Source organism: Pan paniscus, chromosome 9 (assembly GCF_029289425.2).
Source record: "Pan paniscus chromosome 9, NHGRI_mPanPan1-v2.0_pri, whole genome shotgun sequence".
In the NCBI taxonomy this organism is placed as follows: domain Eukaryota; kingdom Metazoa; phylum Chordata; class Mammalia; order Primates; family Hominidae; genus Pan; species Pan paniscus.
Window position 1 is genome coordinate 48,161,613 of NC_073258.2, and position 19,487 is coordinate 48,181,099.

The following is a 19,487-nucleotide window of genomic DNA, read 5'->3' on the forward strand; positions in this document are numbered from 1 at the left end:
TACCTGAGGGTTCTCCTCCCGTTTTGGTTTGGGTGCAGCAGGTGGGGTGATGGTGCGGCTCTCTGTTTGTTTCTCATCTGTTTCTGTGTGAGATTTAACTGTCTAGGAGAGAAAAATTAAATAAAAATTCAGAATTCGTTTTTTATTAAAAGGATGAAGCAATCAGAAGTTTAATAGTAGTAGTCAAGAAGAAAGAAGACAACATATTCAAATGTGGAACATATTAATAAAAAGGTTAGTATTATAGATTTCATTGGGGGAGGGGAAACTAAAATGTAAAGCCCCAGTTGAAGTTATTAAATTGCATGGCTAGAGTAAATATGAATCTATAAATACGAGTCTAAATAAGGTATATGAAAAGAAAAGTATGGTTTAATTCCTAAGTATAGAAATACGGTACAGGTTGTCCTTTCTGATTTCCATGTATTTTAGAATGTGGGGATAGTTGCCCAGAAGGAAGCCTGCTATTTTTTGTTGTTGTTGTTGTTGTTGTTGTTGTTTTGAGATGGAGTTTTGCTCTCGTTGCCCAGGCTGGAGTGCAATGGCATGATCTCAGTTCACTGCAACCTCTGCCTCCTGGGTTCAAGCAATTCTCCTGCCTCAGCCTCCCTAGTACCTGGGATTACAGGCACCCACTACCACACCCAGCTAATTTTTGTATTTGTAGTAGAGACGGGGTTTCACCATGTTGGTCAGGCTGGTCTTGAACTCCTGACCTCAGGTGATCCACCCACCTCAGCCTCCCAAAGTGCTGGGATTACAGGCGTGAGCCACCATGCCCAGCTCACTGTTTTTATATTATAGGTCAAGCTCCAGCCCACAACCTGCTTAAGATCAGAATGATGTTAAAAACATCTCACATACACAGTCTCCTATTTCGGAACAATTCCAGTCATAATCTCAGAGAGACTGCAGAACCACCCTTACATGGAATATTAAAAATCTGTCTATATAATCCATCAGAGGAGAGATGCAATTGCTAAGAGTGGGCCATCTTGCAAGAGGCTGACTTCCTAATTTTTCCAAGCCTCTTCTTCCAGAAGCTTCTTCTCAAGCAGAAGAAACACCAGTTGATTACCATCTTCAAACACAAAAGGTAGCTAGCATACTGGTAGACTGGGCTTGCATCACTATTCTTACCATGACCAATGGCAAACTCATTTTATGAAGCTCTCCGTAAATACTGAAATAATTTTAAAACAGAAAATATCAAACTATAAACACAAACTTAATTTACATTTTCAAAATTAGAAAAAATGTGGAAGTAATGCTCCTTTCATATGTCAACAATTAAATAAGTGAGAATAAAACTGATTATTGATGGGCAGGGGCTACATGAGACTTTGGTCCTACAAACAAGACATCTAAAGCTCTCAAAAATCATTATGCTGGAAATATTTTACTAGATCTGAAAAACACAAGCACACAGATCTTTGATTTTCTTTCCTGGCCACTTCCATATTTTCCTTCTGCTTTTATATGATTACATAAAGAAAGAGTAAGCATCTGCCTTATCAATACTGTGGCAACCAGTGCTCTGGGGCCCAAATGCGGCTTTGTATTTTTCCCCCACTGGTGTTCTCTCATATTTCCCCCTTTATACTAAACGCTATGTAAGAGTGGGAATTGTTTTATGCACCTCTTGTTTTTGCATCCCTTTGTGCCTATTATGGTACTTCATGCAGAGCGGGTGTATAGTAAAGAGTTGATTGGGCTTCTGGGTGAAGAGTATGATCTAAGCGAGAATCACTCAAGTCTTTCTCTCTCTCTCTCTCTCTCACACACACACACACACACACACACACTTTTTAATCAAAAAGGACACATTTCCTCCATAAAACAAAACACCAGTGGGAAAGTAGTTTACAGTGACATTTTAAAGTCCTGGATGCCCAGAAATCTTATTTTCATGTCTCTTTGAATAGGAAGGAGAGAAGTATGATGGAGGAGGGAGAAAAGAAGGTCAACTATAAGGGTGTGCTGTTCCATTCCAAGGTTGTGTGAAGTCTCTTGGAGTCTCTTACTTCCATTTCTAAGGCTGAGTAAAGCAATTAGCAGCAGTGCTTTTAAGGAAGGGCAAATCAATTCCTTTCCACTAAAAAATTACCCATGGTTCAAATTTCTCTCTCTCATGCAAGAAAAAGTACAATTATCTCAGTGTTATATAAATAATACCAAAAGGATCCAAAAACAAAAATACAAATAAAACAATCAAAACATTGGTGGTGGTGGAGGGTGTCTTTCCTTCGTGGATCTCTTGCTCTGGGGGAAGCCAGCTGCCACGTTGTGAGCAGCACTATGGAGAGGCCCAGGTGTGAGGAACGGAACCTCCAGCCAACAGCCAGTGAAGAAGTGAGGTCTGCCAACAACCATGTGATGAGCTCAGATGTGGATTATTAAGCTGTAGCACAGCCTTAAAATTACTGCAGCTCTAGCCAACTAGTTTGACTGTAAACTTGTGAAGGACTATCAGCCAGAACTAAGTTGCAGACCAGAAGGAAATGGGTTAATATATTTAAAGTGCTGAGCAAAAAAACCCCTATCAACCAAGAATTCTATATCCTGCAAAACTATTCTTCAAAAATGGAGAAATTAAGACATTCCCAGATAAACAAAACCAGAGGACATTCACTGCTAGTATACCAGTTCTAAAAGATATGTTAAAGGGAGTCCCTTCAGGCTGAAATGAAAGGACACTAGACAGTAACTCGAAGCCATATAAAGAAACAAGAACTCCAATAAACTTAACTAGATGAATAAATATAAAAGCCAGTGTTATTATTTTTTTATTTTTAACTTCTCTTTTTGTTTCCTATATGACTTAAAAGACAAATGCACAAAGTAATTATATATCTATATTAGTGGGCACACAATGTATAAGATATAATTTGTGACAGTAACAACATAAAGGAGGGGCAGAGCTGTATAGGAGCAGAGCTTCTTTTTCCTTCATTGTCACTGGCAAAGCTTTTATTATTTATTTATTTATTTTTATTTTAGATTTGAGGGTACAGTGCAGGTTTGTTACATGGATATATTGCATGACGCTGAGATTGGGGCTTCAACTGAAACCATACAAGCAGGGTTTTAAAAATCTAAGCTGGGGTTAATTCAAACTAGATTGTTAAAAGTGTATGAATGTTTACTGTAATCCCCAAGGTAACCACTAAGAAAATAATTATATACAGAAACAGAAATGAGGAAAGCATGAAAATGACACACTAAGAAAAAAAAATCAAACAAAAAAGGCAGTATTAGAGGAAATGAAGAACAAAAAACGTAAGATATACAGAAAACAAATAGCAAAATGGCATAAGTCCTTCCTTACCAGTAATCACTTAAATGTAACTGGATTAAACTCACCAATTAAAAGACAGACTGGCAGAATGAACAAAACACATGATCTAATGATATGCTGTAAGAGAGACTCCTTTTAGAGAAAAAGACACAAAAAGGTTGAAAGTGAAAGGATGTTTATAATGAATGGCTATAGTACTATTAGACAAAAGTGACTTAAAGTCAACAACTGTTACGAGAGACAAAGAACCTCATTATATAATATACTGACAAAAGGGTCGATTCAAAAAGATGATATAACAGTTATAATCATATATGTACCAGACAACAGAGCCCCAAAATATATGAAGAAACTATTGAAAGGATTGAGGACAGAAATAAACAGTTCTACAATAATAAATGGAGACTTCAATATCCCTCTTTAAGTAATGGATAAAACTTGTGCAGAGATTAAAAAGGACATAGGGAACTTGAACAACACTATACACCAATTAGACCTGTCAGGCATACAAAGAATACTCCACTCCACATGAGCAGCATGCATACTTTTATCAAGTGTACATGAAACATTCTCCAGGACAGATTATATGTTAGGCCACAAAACAAATATTAATAAATTTAGAAAGACTAGAACCACATAAAATCTCTTCACCAGCCACAATGGAAAAAAACTAGAAATTAATGACAGCAGAAAAACTAGAAAACTCACAAGTGTATGGAAATTAAACAACACATTCTTAAACAAGCAATGGGTAAAAGAAGAAATCACTAGGGAAATTAGAAAATACTTTGAGAGAAATGAAAACAAGGCCACAACATACCAAAACTTATGCGATGCTGTGAAAGCAGTACTCAGAGGGAAACTTATAGCTGCTAACAGTCTATATTAAAAAAGAAGAAAGAGCTCAAATCAATAACCTAACTTTACACCTTAAGAAACAGAAAAAGAACTAAATTCAAAGCAAAAAAAAAAAAAAAAGAAAAAAGAAAATAAAGTCTAGGATGAAGATAAATGAAATAGAGAAGAACAACAGACTCAACAAAACCAAAAGGTGAATCTTCGAAAAGAATAACAAAATTGACAAACCTCTGGCTTAGACTAAGAAAATAAGAAGATACAAATAACTAAAACCAAAAATGAAACTGAGGACATTACATCTCATAGAATTCAAAAGGATTATAGGAGAATATATTGAAAAACTGTACACCAACAAACTAGACAACATAGATGCAATGGAAAACTCCTAAAAACACACACATTACCAAAATTGACTCAAGATAAAGAAAATCTCAACAGACCTGTAACAACTAGTGATTGAAACAGTAATCAAAATTCTCCCCGAAAAGAAAAAGTATAGGATCAGATGGTTTTATTAGTGAATTCTACCAAACATTTAAAGAATTAGCACCAATCTGTCTCAAATTCCAGAAAATACACTCTTAAATCATTCTATGAGGCCAGCACTACTCTGATACCAAAGCCAAAGACACCAAAGAATAGAAAATGGGCTGGGCGTGGTGGCTCACTTTGAGAGGCCAAGGCAGGCAGATAGCTTGAGCTCAGGGGTTCAAGACCAGCCTGAGCAACATGACAAAACCTGGTCTCAAAAAAAAAAAAATTATATATATATATACACACACACACATATATGTTAGCCAGGCATGGTGGTGCGCAACTGTAGTCCCAGCTACTTGGGAAGCTGAGGCGGCAGGATCACTTGAGCCGAAATCATGCCACTGTACTCCAGCCTGGGTGACAGAGCAAGATTCTGCCCTGTCTCCAAAAAATAACGAAAAAAATTAAATTATAGATCAGGCTTGGTGCTCATGCCTATAATCCCAACACTTTGGGAAGCCAAGGTCGGGGGATCACTTGAGTCCATGAGTTCGAGACCAGCCTGGGCAAGAAAGTGAGACCCCATCTCTACATAAAATTTAACAAAATTAGCCAGGGATGGTGGTGCATGCCTATAGTCCTAGTTACTTGGGAGGCTGAAATGGGAGGATCACTTGAGCCTGGGAGGTTGAGGCTGCAGTGAGCTGCAATTGTACCACTACATTCCAGTCTGGGTAACACAGCAAGACCCTGCCTCCAAAAAAACAAAAACCAAAAGAATAGAAAATTACAGACCAATATCCCTTATGAATATAGATGCAAAAACCCTCAACAACAACAAAAATTCCTCAACAAAATACCAGCAAACTGAATCCAAGAGCATATTAAAAGGATGATACACTATGACAAAGCCAGATTTATCCCAAGAGTGGAAGGGTGGTTCAATGTAAGAAAATCAATATAATATACCACATTAACAGAACCAAGGGGGAAAAAAAAACATGGTATCTCAACTGGTGTAGAAAAAGCATTTGTCAAAATCTAGCACCCCACTACACACACAAAAAAGGTTAACTATGTGAGGAGATAGATATATTAATTAGCTTGATTATAGTAATCATTTCACTATGTATATGTATATCAAACCATCATATTGTATACCTTATACATATACAGTTTTTATTTTTAAAATTCCAGTTATCTATTCATAAAAACACTCAGAAAGCTTGGAATAAAAGGGAATTTCCTAGACTTTATAAAAAACATTTATGAAAACACAGCTAACATCATACTCAATGGTGAAAGCTTTCCACTTGAGATCAACAACAAGACAAGAATGTTTGTTTTCACCATTGCTATTTGATATTGTACTGGAAGTTTAGGCCAGAGCAATTAGGCAAGAAAAAGAAAAGGCACCCAAATTGGAAAGGAAGATGTAAATCTCTATTTGCAGATGACATGATCTTACAGAGAAAAAAACTCAAAGAATCCATAAAACAAATACTAGAGCTAATAAACAAATTCAGCAAAGTTGTAGGGTACAAGATCAAGACAAAAATCAGCTGTCTATCTAAGGACTGTATTAAGAAAGCAAAAAGGCAAACTATGGAACAGGAGAAAATATTTGCAAATCATGTAACTGGTAAGGGTCTAGTATCCAGATTATATAAAGAACTCTTACAACTCAACAACAGAAAAATAACCCAATTTAAAAATTGGCAAAGGATTTGAATAGACCTTTTTCCATGGATGTACAAATGGCCAACAAGCACATGAAAAGATGCTCAGCATCATTAGTCATTAGGGAAATGCACATCAACACTACTTTGCACCCACTGAAATGGCTATAAATAAAACAAAAAGGAAAGTAATAGGTGTGGTAAGGATGCGGAGACAATGGAATGCTCATGTACTGCCGTTGGGAATGGAAAATGATTCAGCTGCTGTGGAAAACAGTTTGGCAGTTCTTCAAATAGTTGAGCAGAATTACTGTATGACCCAGCAATTTCTACTCCTAGGTATATACCCCAAAGAACTGAAAACAAGTAGTCATACAAATGCTTGCACATGAATGTTCACAGCAGAACTATGCACAATAGCCAAAAAGTGGAACCAACCAATGTCTTATGATTTCCTAGGTCTACCAAGAGATGAATGAATAAACACATTGTGGTATATACATGTCATGGAATATTATTCAGCCATTTAAAATAGAAGGGGGCACTGATATGTATTACCATATTGATGACTCTCAAAAACATGCTAAGTGAAAGCAGCCATAAGAGATCACATATTGTATGATTCTATGTATATGAAATATCCAGAACAGGTACATCTATGGAGACAGAAAGCAGACTGGTGATTGCCAGCGGCAGAGGGCAAAAGTTAAATAATTGCTTAATGGATACTGGGTTTTATTTTGGGGTAATGAAAATGTGTAACTTAATAGAAGTGATGGTTGCACAATACTGTGAATATACTAAATGCCACTGAACTGTTATTTTAAAATGATTAATTTTCTGTGATTTCACCTCAATTAAAAAAAAATTGGATTTAGAAAACAAAAAAGAATTCATGGATATCCCTTCGATGAATCTAAAGTTTGGTCTCTATCTGAGATTATAAACCATCATGCAGACTTGAAATTGTCTTGCAGATGTTATTTTCTGCATATATGGTGTTTAAACAGTTACCAGTATTTTAACAACTTGGCAACTTTTAAAAACATCTGGATTTCAGGCTTTTCTTGAAGAAGTCTCCATGTGATAAAAGTTTGTTATTGCCAAGAAGCAGCTGCTTCCTTGAGATGAAGCATATTACTGTGCAGTTTGCCACAGTTTCTTCCATTTTCTATTGTCAATTATTATCATGCTTGTCTTACTTATTATTTTAAAGGGGAATTAAGAATAAAAGCGGGGTATCTCTTATACTCATGTTCCCACTGAAAGTGGAAAAATAAATAAAAAGTCCAGTTGTTTACTCCTAGCCTGTTTCACTCACTTACATCTCCTCTTCGAACCCACGGTTGCTGGAATTTGCAACTCCTGTTCTTTTTGGTATAATAAAAGAATCCAAAAACTCTGCACAAACCTAGAATGAAGTTAATCAAGTATACTTTATATACTTGTCTGCATGAAAAATCAAAGGTAGGCAGGTGCAAATAAATGTCCAAATAATTTCGTTAGTCAAGGTTAAATAGATTGGGATTGAAGGCAAAGCAAAATCCATGGTTTGGTCACTTGGAACTATTTTCTCTACTATAGCACCAGTATTAAAATGGGGTAAGGGGAGGCATCAGCTCTGGTTGACTAACAGGGAAAACAGAAATTTGAAGATAATACATTGGATAATATTATTCTCTTGTAAGTACTTCTCTTTAGAAGATACTGTGCAGATTCCTATGAAAAATATTTATGGTAACGTGGCAATTTTTTTCCCCACAGAACCTTGGGATTTTTTTCAGTAGCTCTGAATTGACGACATACATAGAAGTCTTTGTTGCAGGGTGGCAGTGGGGTGGAGAAGAAACATAATTCCTGAGAACTCCATCAGGCATAGTCTAATAAACATTAAATACCTGACTTCATTTCATCACCAACAGGTGTTAGCCCCATTTTAGAGCGCTGGAGAGGACAAGGACAGGGGAGGTGATGTGAAGGCTATATCATAAGTCTTCTGGCTTCATCTACTTTTCTGTCTAAAACGAGTCTTCAGCTTCAAAGATTTTTAAACCCTATCACTTGTTTTCTCAGAGCCACAGTGTAATGTGGTTTCTAATAAGGGATAAGATCTCTTATTTGGGGTAGATAAGGAAGTTGGTTATGTCTGACAGGGGAAGGACACGTGAGACCACTGCTGTTATAACTGGCATTGCCTTCTCCCATTCCTATGCCAATGTGGGAGGCCATGCTTCCTTCCCTGGAGACACAGCCTCAGTGCCTGCTCCAAACACACTAGAAACTGAGTTCCGTGAGGGTACGGGCTTTAGTTTATCCACCTTATATATAGACATCACATGCAGCATAGCAACTGGTACTTAACACATTTTTATTAAATGAATGATGTTATCATCTAAAGGGAATAGCAGAAAGCAAAAGGGAACCTATTTAGCCTGGTCATAGAGAGAACGTTGGATATGGGTTTGGTAACTCTGTGAACAGGTGTGAACAGGTTCTTCCATGGCTACATACATTACATTGTTTTACCTTTAGCTCTATGATCTATGAGATCTCTTACTGGCTATAAATGTGATACTGGAAATGAAATATAAATAGAAAACAAGGATAGTTGAAAGATACGAAGTAAGAGAATCCTGAGAATGCAATCTAGTCTAAAGAGAGTCTCTGCTGATCAGGCTTGGTAACCTCTAAGACTATTATGCCAGGCTGCCCAGCAAACTAAAATAACAATGATTGAATTCCTTTATTAGACCAAAAAGAAGAGAGAACATTGGCCGGGCGTGGTGGCTCATGCCTGTAATCCCAGCACTTTGGGAGGCCGAGGCAGGAGGATCACGAGGTCAGGAGATCGAGACCATCCTGGCTAACACGGTGAAACCCCATCTCTACTAAAAATACAAAAAATTAGCCAGGCATGGTGGCAGGCACATGTAGTCCCAGCTACTTGGGAGGTTGAGGCAGGAGAATGGCATGAACCCGGGAGGCGGAGCTTGCAGTGAGCCGGGATCGCGCCACTGCACTCCAGCCTGGGCGACAGAGCGAGACTCTGTCTCAAAAAAGAGAAGAGAGAACATGAAATTTACTGCTACAAAAGAAATTATTTTAATTCTTAAGATTTCAAGGATATCTTTTTATAATATTATAATTAAAATAAAAAGCTCTATCAACGTGAAGGCCACGACAGGAAAAGATGCTTAAGATCTATTAAAGTAGGGAAAAAACCAAATTACAAAATACATAAGTTTGATTTTGGTTTTTGCTTTAAAAATGTTTTACACGTACATAGAAAATATCTGGGGGCCGGGTGTGGTGGCTCACACCTGTAATCCCACCACTTTGGGAGGCCAAGGCAGGTGGGTCGCCTGAGGTCAGGAGTCTGAGACCAGCCTGGCCAACATGGTGAAACTCCGTCTCTACTAAAAATACAAAAATTAGCCAGGTGAGATGGCGGGCACCTGTAATCTCAGCTACTTGGGAGGCTGAGGCAGGAGAATTGTTTGAATCCGGGAGGTGGAGGTTGCAGTGAGCTGAGATCCCACCATTGCACTCCAGCCTGGGTGACAAGAGTAAAACTCTGTGTCAAAAAAAAAAAAAAAAAGAAAAGAAAAAAAAAATCTGTAAGAATATAATCTAAACTGTTATAGTAATTAACTCCTGGGGGTAAAATTATGATAAAAGTTTACTCTCTCTTTAGATTACGGGGAAAAGCACTTTCTACAATTTATATTTTTGTAATGTTTGAATCTGTTTTAAAAATGAACTTGTACTATCTTTGTAATCAGAAATGTAAAAATAAAATGAAACCAAAACAATTTGTCTCCTAAAAATATCTTTATCAAAAAAAGAGGTAAAGAGAAATAATATTTAATAACCTAAAATAGTGTTGTGAAACGAGGTTCTGTGGAACACTGAGGCTCCTCAGAGGTTCTTTGAGAGCCAGTGCAAAACAACAGGTCCCCACCCAAACTCCTAAGCTTGAGCATCTGACTCTCAGTAGTTTAATACCAAAGTTCTGCTGTCAATAAGTTTGAAATTTTCTGTGTTAAAATATGTGTAAATAATTTATTTCTGGGCTGGGCGTGGTGGCTCATGCCTGTAATCCCACCACTTTGGGAGGCTGAGGCAGGCAGGTCACTTGAGGTTGGGAGTTTGAGATCAGCTGACCAACATGGAGAAACCCCGTCTCTACTAAAAATACAAAATTAGCCAGGCATGGTGGCTGACGTCTGTAATCCCAGCTACTCAGGAGGCTGAGGCAGGGAGAATCACTTGAACCTGGGAGGCGGACGTTGCAGTGAGCCGAGATCGTGCCATTGCACTCCAGCCTGGGCAACAAGAGTGAAACTCCATCTCAAAATAATAATAATAATAATAATAATTTATTTCTGAATGTTTCTCAAAGCACTTCCTGGGGTTTGAATAGGTTCCCCAGGAATTGAGATGTGTTCTTGTGTTTCCTAAGCACAGATTTTGATAACTAGCTTCTTGAGTGCAAAGTCTGCCGCATTTGTGAGCTGCCTGGGTTTAAGGTCTAGTACCCTATGCATAGGTTCCTCTGCTCAAGAAGACTAAGGCAGCAGGCAGCATCTGAACAGCCTCTCTGAATCATGGTCCATCCAGAAGCAGAAGATTCAGGATCACCACAGACTATTTTCAGATAAATGAGAAGTCAAGACTGAACAATTAGAAATAGGTCGATGACTTTTTAAAGCAACTTTCTTGAGAGAGAATGCTTTTCTTTGCCAAATTCTTCTTTCTCATCACTAGTCGTTTTTCAAATAGGATAAGGTGACTGCCTATAAATCCTTCTTGTTGTTTTCAGAGGTCTTTCTGCTACAGAACCTTCAAGTATTTTTGCAGGTTACTTGTATGTCTCTAGCCTCGTTTTTTAAGATAAAATCTGACTTCAGGAAATATAAATGAAATGTTTCAATATTTGAGCTAAAATATCTGCATCCTCTAAAGTTAAAGAATGCTTTTTGGAAATTTTAATTTTTTTTGTTTGGCTCCCCATTATCTGTAACAATCAAAGAAAAGTCTTTGAAATGAAATCCCTTTCCCTGTTTTGTTTATTCTTCCTGACTTTCACAGTCCTATCTTCATCTGGATTCTTATTGGGCCGAAACTAACATGGCGTTTTCTGTTTACTACCTCATCTGTGCTTACTGACGGAGGGCAGCAGAGCCTGTCTGTGAATTTCCACATCAGCACCACCAGGGGGAGCTCACTCACACAGGAATCCCAGCCCATCTACGAGGGGATGGTGGGAAAAGCAAACCAACTTTCTTCAGTAAGAATGACCCTTCTGCACGTGGATGAATTATCGCACATAAGCAACAGCTTACTGACAATGGTGGTGAGATGAAGAGCCCTTGAGAAAATGTATTTAGAGAAAGCCCAGCAGCCATATGCCTCAACGACAAAGCTACTGCCCAGAGCAGGTACATACTCTGCCTGTACCTGTTTTTCAAGACTTGGCTTGCTAAGCTGTACAGTTTGAGGTCCAGCGAGTCTGGTCCCTGGAGTAGCTATCACAATGCTGGTGAGCTGGGCCATGGGGAACGTTTTGGCTATGGTTGCAGTCTGCCCATTGACGACACGGACGGGGTGGATGGAATTCTGGGATGTGGGAAGGGTTGTGGGGGTGAACTTGGTCAGCATGACGGGCCTCTGGATAAGCTGAGGAGCTGCGAGCATGGGAGGTGGTGCTGGGGCAATAGGAATGTTATTCTGGGCCACAGGCTTGGGTCGAACCTATAGGGGAAAGAGAGAATAATTATTGTATTACTTAAGCTGCTCAAGTCCTATAAAAGCAAATCTTCCACACTCTATGTATGAAATGGTGTTTAATACACTTATTAATGTTCATTTTGGTATATTAATTCTATAGACCTCAGAGCATATAATCTTATACAAGACTCATCAGCTCTTGAGGCCCAAACCTCACCCTAGAACATAGCTTTTGATTCTAAACCCTGAGCTCCCTCTTGTACACCATGCCACCTATTCTAGCTGAGGTCAAAGGCCTAATCCAGAGACTGGTCCCACCCAGAACTTGTGCACAGTATAGTCATAATGTTGCCAATAGCCTTAACTCACATTTGAAATTTCTTCATATCCACAGCTTCAGTGCACCCCCATTTCTGGCCCTCTAACTCCCTGTTCTTGGCCACTCCTCCTCTCAGTCTCCTTTGTGGGCTTACTCTTCCTCTGCCTCATCCTAAATGTGAGTATTTCTTAGGATTTTTTTCCCTGGCACTCCTTTTCTTCCCAATGTTCTCATTATTCCTAGGAGCTTTTGCCCATCTCATGGCTTCAATTACCATCTATGTACTGAAGACTTTCACACTTTTACCTCAGAACCTGAGACACTTCCTGAACTTCAGAATTATACAATACTTGAATATCTCAAAAGTTCAAAATCAACATGTCTAAGACTCATCAATTTCTTCTTCCAATCTTCTCTTCCTCTGATAATTGCCTCAGTAAGTGCCCTTTTCTTGACAAATTTTGGAATCACTCTTGATGATTCCTAACCCACCCTCTACTCTCTAAATACTTCTCAAATCTGTCTACTTCTATCCTCACTCCACTATCTACTATCCTAGCTTATGTTTGGCTCACTAAAAACAGTGAAAAAAAGTTACAGTTAAAAACATGAGGTCAGCCTTGCTTGGGTTCAAATCCTGGTTCTACCACTCACTAGCTGTGTAACCTGAGGTAACATACTTGATTTTTAATAGCCAGTTTTTGTTTTTTTGTTTGTTGTTGTTGTTGTTGTTTGAGATGGAGTCTCGCTCTGTTGCCAGGCTGGAGTGCAGTGGCGCGATCTCGGCTCACAGCAGCCTCCGCCTCCCAGGTTCAAGTGATTCTCCTGCCCCAGCCTCCTGAGTAGCTGGGGCTACAGGCACATGCCAGCACGCCCAGCTAATTTTGTATTTTTAGTACAGACAGGGTTTCATCATGTTGGCCAGGATGGTATCAATCTTCTGACCTCGGGATCCACCCACCTTGGCCTCCCAGAGTGCTGGGATTACAGATGTGAGCCACTGCACCCAGCCATAAGCCAGTATTTTTCAAACTTTTAAAACTGTGACCCTGTGGGCAAAACGCTTTCCCCTTATGCATGAAGCTTGACCTTCAATTAACTCTTTAGCTCTGCTCTCCTGGAAATAAGAATGTCAACTATATTACCAGGCAACACTGCTTATGATAAAAATGACCCTTTCCTGGCCGGGCACAGTGGCTCACACCTGTAATCCCAACACTTCGGGAGGCTGAGGCTGGTGGATCACTTGAGGCCAGGAGTTTGAGACCGGCCTGGCCAACATAGTGAAACCCGTCTCTACTAAAAATACAAACATTAGCCAGGCATGGTGGCACACACTTGTAATCCCAGCTACTTGAGAGGCTGAGACATAAGGATTGCTTGAACCTGGGACGTGGAGGTTGCAGTGAGCTGAGATAGTGCCACTGCACTCCAGCCTGGGTGATAGAGTGAGACCCTGTCTTAAAAAAAAAAAAAAAAAATCCCTTATTGCTAAATCAAATCTGGATGGGCTTGAGGGGACCCCATGATTTGGGCTTCCCTAAGTGGGGTGACTCTCATAACTTGGGCACATCCATTGTGGGGACCTTGAAGCCATGCCTATGTAGTTTTTATAAGATACATTGGCTCCTGTGGGCATAAGGCTTCTATGCCAAGGTGGCTTTCCCACTGTCTTAGATAAGGAGCTTATTTCCTTACACCTGAGCTATCCTTGGACAGCTGTAGGGACTGCTGTATGGACTCATTGAAGACAAATGTCTGACGCTATCTTGCTCACAAGCTGTGGTTTCTGTCCTGTATCATTCCAAGTAGACTGGTGCCAAGTGTGGCCCATGAAAGTCTTGTCGGTATGAATGTCTGACTGAACTTAAAACGACCCTGTGGTGGGTGCTACTGACTTAACAGTAAGAAATATATTTTACTCTGTAATCAGCATGTGCCTATAGACATGTATCTCTAAAACAAAAACTTTCTGAAATAGAGAACACAGTATGTGCTATGTACTCTTAATAGTTCATATTCTATTCTATTCTATTCATTTTATTTAAACACTCTGGTTACAATCCACTAAACTGCTTTCACAACAAGTGGGTCATGATCCACTCTTTGAAAAACATGGACTAAACCTTAGATTCCTTACCCTAAAAAGAGTAATACCTATTTGCATAGGGTTGTTGTAACAATTAAAATGGATAATCCATGTAAAGTGCCTAGCATAGTACCTAGTATGTAGCAAGATTCTCTCAACATTGGTTATTACCATTATTGACAATGTCTTAACTGTTCTTCCTGCCCACAGTCTTGACCATCCCCAATTTATTCTCTGCACAGAGGCAAGAAGGAATTTTCTAAAACATAAATCTGACCACATCAAGTGCTTGCTTGAAAATGCTTTAATGAATGCCTGCTGCTCCTAGGATAAGGCCCAGGTTCTTGCATAGCCTACAAGGTTCCACCAGCTCTGGCCCTAGTGGACTTCTCCAACCTCAACTCTAACTAACTCTAGCCTGCATGAGCCACATGGCCCTCTGTGCTCAGCCACAGCAAACCTCCTTTGGTTCTTTAAACTTAACACATTTCTCCACCCTGGAACTACATACATGTTCTGTCCTCTGCCTGGGACATTTTTATTCTTCTTTCAAAGTTTTATCAGGCTAACTCAGCTAGGATTTTAGGTCAGACTGAATGTCAACTCATCAAAGAAAGCTTGAAGGAATCTTCTCTAATACTCTTAAAAATAGGCAGGCAGGCCGGGCGCGGTGGCTCAGGCCTGTAATCCCAGCACTTTGGGAGGCCGAGGCAGGTGGATCACCCTGAGGTCAGGAGTTTGAGACATTCCTGACCAACATGACAAAACCCCGTCTCTACTAAAAATACAAAAATTAGCCGGGCGTGGTGGCACATGCATGTAATCCCCAACTACTTGGAAGGCTGAGGAAGGAGAATCGCTTGAACCTGGTGGGTGGAGGTTGCAGTGAGCCTAGATCGTGCCACTGCACTCCAGCCTGTGCGATGGGAGCGAGACTCCATTGCAAAAAAAAAAAAAAAAAAAATAGGCAGGTATCCCTCCCATGTGCTCTCAGACTACCCTCTGAGGTACTTATTAGGGATTTATCTGATCAACAAATGATATCATCTTATCTCATATTAGCACTGCCCATCCTTCTCCCCAGAGGCTATTCGGAAATCATTTACACTACTGACCACAAAACTCCTTCTTCTTCTCCCTTTGTCTGAAAACTAGGGCCTCAGATAGGAACTCTCAGCCTTCCTACCAAGGAAGTCAACACTCCTCAAGGTCCAGAATGGGGAAATCTTGACATTTTGCACTGGGAATGGTGAAAGTTAGCCTAATTGCTGGAAGAACACTCTCAGGAGAGTATGGTCATGCAGAGCTGCTTGGGCCTAGGGAGAAAGTCCTCTGTACAGACCCCTAGCCTAAGCCTTTAGAAGCAAGGCTTTGCCTTTAAGCATGATTCTTAAAACCATCACTTTCCAGGGTAGAACTGAAGAATAGTTTCTACTAGTTGGTTTAGCTGTTGTTTCCTTCCCTACTCTTTTTGGCATGTAGGAAAGAAATAAGAAGTGTTAATTGCATTCTTTCCCCACTGCCAGGCAGACTTTGGCTAAATTCTTCTAGTAAGTTTAAGGTTTATAATGGTTTTAATTATTTTAAATTTAGAAAATGTTCCCTTTCCTTTACTTCCCCCTGCTACTGCCTTTGGTCATTGCTAATAAACCATGATGACAAAATAAACTTCTTCATAGTACAGAAATCAACGGTCAGAATGTTTAGCTAAGCGGGATAGACAGCTGGGCTGACAAGCCCCATTACAGGCTACTTAGAAAGAGCCCATGAGGATTTTTGTCCCATCTAACCTATCATTGAGCTTGTCATTGGTTTACTCACCTGTGGAAGAAAGTTTGGACGTGGAGTGAGTCTAGGAGGGGGGATAAACTGTGGTACTTTGATGGGCTGAGGAGGTGTTGCCTGAACCTGCTAAAAAATGAGGAAGATAAATAAACCAGAGAGAACAATTACTCTTCAATATCAAAGCTAGTATTTTTAGCATCACTATTCTTTGGATCAGACAATATTTTCTACAAGCTTTCATCGTAAGTTAATCATCTGAATTAACACTGCATTAGGAAACTTTTTAACTCTCCCACCTGCGTGCTTTACCCTATAAAATGAACCAACCACTCTTCTGTTTCCTCCTACACCTAATGGAGAACATAGCAGGCTCAGTAAATCTTAGACAATTTTCTCTGACACTCAAGAACTTTTGCATTAACGTATTTTAAAAGTCAAGACTGGATCCAAAGTAAAATCAAACTTGCTGCTTAGCCAGATAGGCTTTTTCCTGATATAAGCTAACAGTGAATGGCTTTATTCCTATAGAAAATTTTCTAACTCTCAGTATCTGGTTGAGTGACCTCGTTGCTTCTCTAAGGATTCCTGGGTAAGCGGTGAACCTTCACTTTATTGCTCTCTAGTTTCACTCACCACTGGTATTATTCAAAAGCCACCGAGAGCTCTTAGGTGCCATTTTAAGGGAATTTTACATCAAAATTTAGATATATTTCTCCCAAGCTTCTGAGAATATCAGTTTTCTAAATGGCTCGATCCTAGAACTCTCATGAAAATTCTTGTTCAAGTACTTCCTCCTTAAAGGGATTTTTTTTTTTTTTCCTGAACAAAACTTGGGCACTGACACGGTTAATTTGTGAGTTTCTTGAATATTTTTAAAGTGCCTCAACTAACTCCAGTTCTTTCTGGGTACAATCAATTTAAAGAGATATTAAAACTAAAAGAATTATCAGGGAGTTTTCACCAAGGCAGTAATACAGCACAAGAGAGTTTAAGCACTCAAGTTTCACAGGAAAACACTGTAGAGAGAGTGAAGGGAGAGGGAGACATAAATGAAACAGTGTGTATGCCTCTGTGAAGGAGACCTTCCCCCTAAAATCAAGTCATACTTTGACCTCAGATAATGCACTGAATTTAGTCCTTGGTGTCAGGACGCTTCTGTAGTGATTTGAGCAGATAACAGAAATGCCATATTCCCTTGTCAGCCCCAAAGGGGAATTTGGTATGCTAGAAGAATGATGGAAACTGAGAAATCCAGCAGGAGCCTAGAAGGGATATACTATACAAATGCGTATCCTAACCTTCTCATGTGATCACACATGAGGAGCAGCTGCTGGCTTACCAGAGTGACTGTGTTTTTTGCCACAATTTGGACAGCCTCTGCCCCAGGCCCAGTGACCTTACTAGACGTCTGGAGGTTGACTGGTGTGTTCTGCACATCAGTGCTGAGCACAGCCTTCTGACTGTTGATGGCGGTCACCATAGCAATGGTAGGTCTCTGGCCCACCACAGAGGCAGGCATGGTCGCAGTTGCTGCTTTCAAGACGAGAGGTAGTGTCTTTGTGGTAATCATAGAAGCTGTAGTTACAGTCTTCTAGGAGACAGGGAAAACAGATATTAGGACACTAAATCTAAACTAAATAATAAACTAAATCCCACTCAACAATATGCTGCTTAACCTTGGAAGAAAACAAAACAATAATTCTCATAATCAAGTTTCTCTGTAGAACAACATTTCTTTTGTGTACATACAGCACACTCCTTACTACAGAGAAAGGCAATCTCTAGTTTTCAAGAGTTCTCATATTGGTGTCACTTGTAAATGGGTAAGTTCATAGTAATAACTGCAGACTAATTCAGGCACAGGGTTTTCAACAACAAATGGGGTAGGTATACAGATACAGAATGTGAGTATACTTAATTCTTTTAGTTTTTCTAGTTCTTTGCTTGCTGTCAATTAATTTAAACTTTGTACTAGTTGCAAATCAATGAGGTACATGTCATTTCTATCCTAACTGCTACAAGCTCACCAATATGAAGAAAGCTACCATACAGTTCTGGATATCTGCTTCCTGAGACACAAAGGCTGGGGTAAAAGGACAGTGTCTTTTTCTTTCTTTCTTTCTTTCTTTTTTATTTTTATGGTGTCACCCTGGAGAGAAGGAAGGGAAACTCACATAAGGATTAGCATGTCGCCTCTGAGGTAGTTACCCTGGAGGCAATGAGTCCCAAAGCTCCAGATAATGAAACATGTTAGCCAATGAGTATATAGTAAATACCAGTTCTTGATACTAAAGGGATATTATGAGTTACTACCTATAATCTTTTCTCTAGAGAACTGCTGCAGAAGTGATCAAAGATGCAATGAAACATGACAAGGTGAAAACAAACATCTGAGTTTTAAAAGCCTGAGAGATCAGAAGATGAACTGAGGTGAGAGGACTTGACTGATGCTCCTTAAGTGCTATTGCAGCTTTGAAGCTGTACTTTTCTAGACTTTTTACTAGAATAATTAAAGGAATCAGTTACAAAACAAACAAAAAAATATAAACCAACTCATTATATGGCCTAAACATCTATCTGGAGATAGATCGACATTTCAGGAACATGAAAATTTATCTGGTCAAACTCATTGATTCTGATTTTGATACTACTCCACCTTTACTGTATATTTGCAGTCTGATTTGGCAGCCACTAGCCACAAGCTGCTATTTAAAAGGAAATTAATTGGCCAGGCGCAGTGGCTCACACATGTAATCCCAGCACTTTGGGAAACCGAGGCAGGTGGATCATCTGAGGTCAGGAGTTCGAGACTAGCCTGGTCAACATGGCGAAAGCCCGTCTCTACTAAGAATATAAAAAGTAGACGAGGTGCGGTGGCTCGTGCCTGTAATCCCAGCACTTTGGGAGGCCGATGCGGGCGGATCGCCTGAGGTCAGGAGTTCGAGACCAGCCTGGCCAACATGGTGAAACCCCATCTCTACTAAAAATACAAAAATCAGCCAGGCCTGGTGGCAGGCACCTGTAATCCCAGCTACTCGGGAGGCTGAGGCAAGAGAATTGCTTGAACCCGGGAGGCGGAGGTTGCAGTGAGCAGAAATCGTGCCACTGCACTCAGCCTGGCAAGAGAGCGAGTCTCCGTCTCAAAAAGAAAAAAAAAAATTAGCCAGGTGTGGTGGCAGGTGCCTGTAATCCCAGCTACTCGGGAGGCTGAGGCAGGGGAATCACTTGAACCCGTGAGGCAGAGGCTGCAGT

At 39.8% G+C, this 19,487-nt stretch overlaps 1 protein-coding gene across 50 annotated transcripts in view; it reads right to left on the reverse strand.

The window, feature by feature from the left end:
* The window catches only part of PHF21A (PHD finger protein 21A), a 191,697-nt gene that overhangs the window by 24,164 nt on the left and 148,046 nt on the right, over window positions 1–19,487 (reverse strand). For 22 of the 50 annotated variants that reach the window (XR_008620111.2, XM_024930767.4, XM_057299305.2 and 19 more), the window contains 4 exons: window positions 17,575–17,826; window positions 16,272–16,361; window positions 11,773–12,066; window positions 4–102 (listed from right to left, as the gene is read on the reverse strand). Coding sequence is in view for 49 of the 50 variants with exons in the window: in XM_024930767.4 (XP_024786535.1) it covers window positions 4–102; window positions 11,773–12,066; window positions 16,272–16,361; window positions 17,575–17,826 (735 nt within the window). In the remaining variant the exon portion in view is untranslated. The remainder of the gene's footprint in view (window positions 1–3; window positions 103–11,772; window positions 12,067–16,271; window positions 16,362–17,574; window positions 17,827–19,487) is intronic. The other 28 variants (XM_057299307.2, XM_055093593.2, XM_055093589.2 and 25 more) reach the window with 3 other exon arrangements.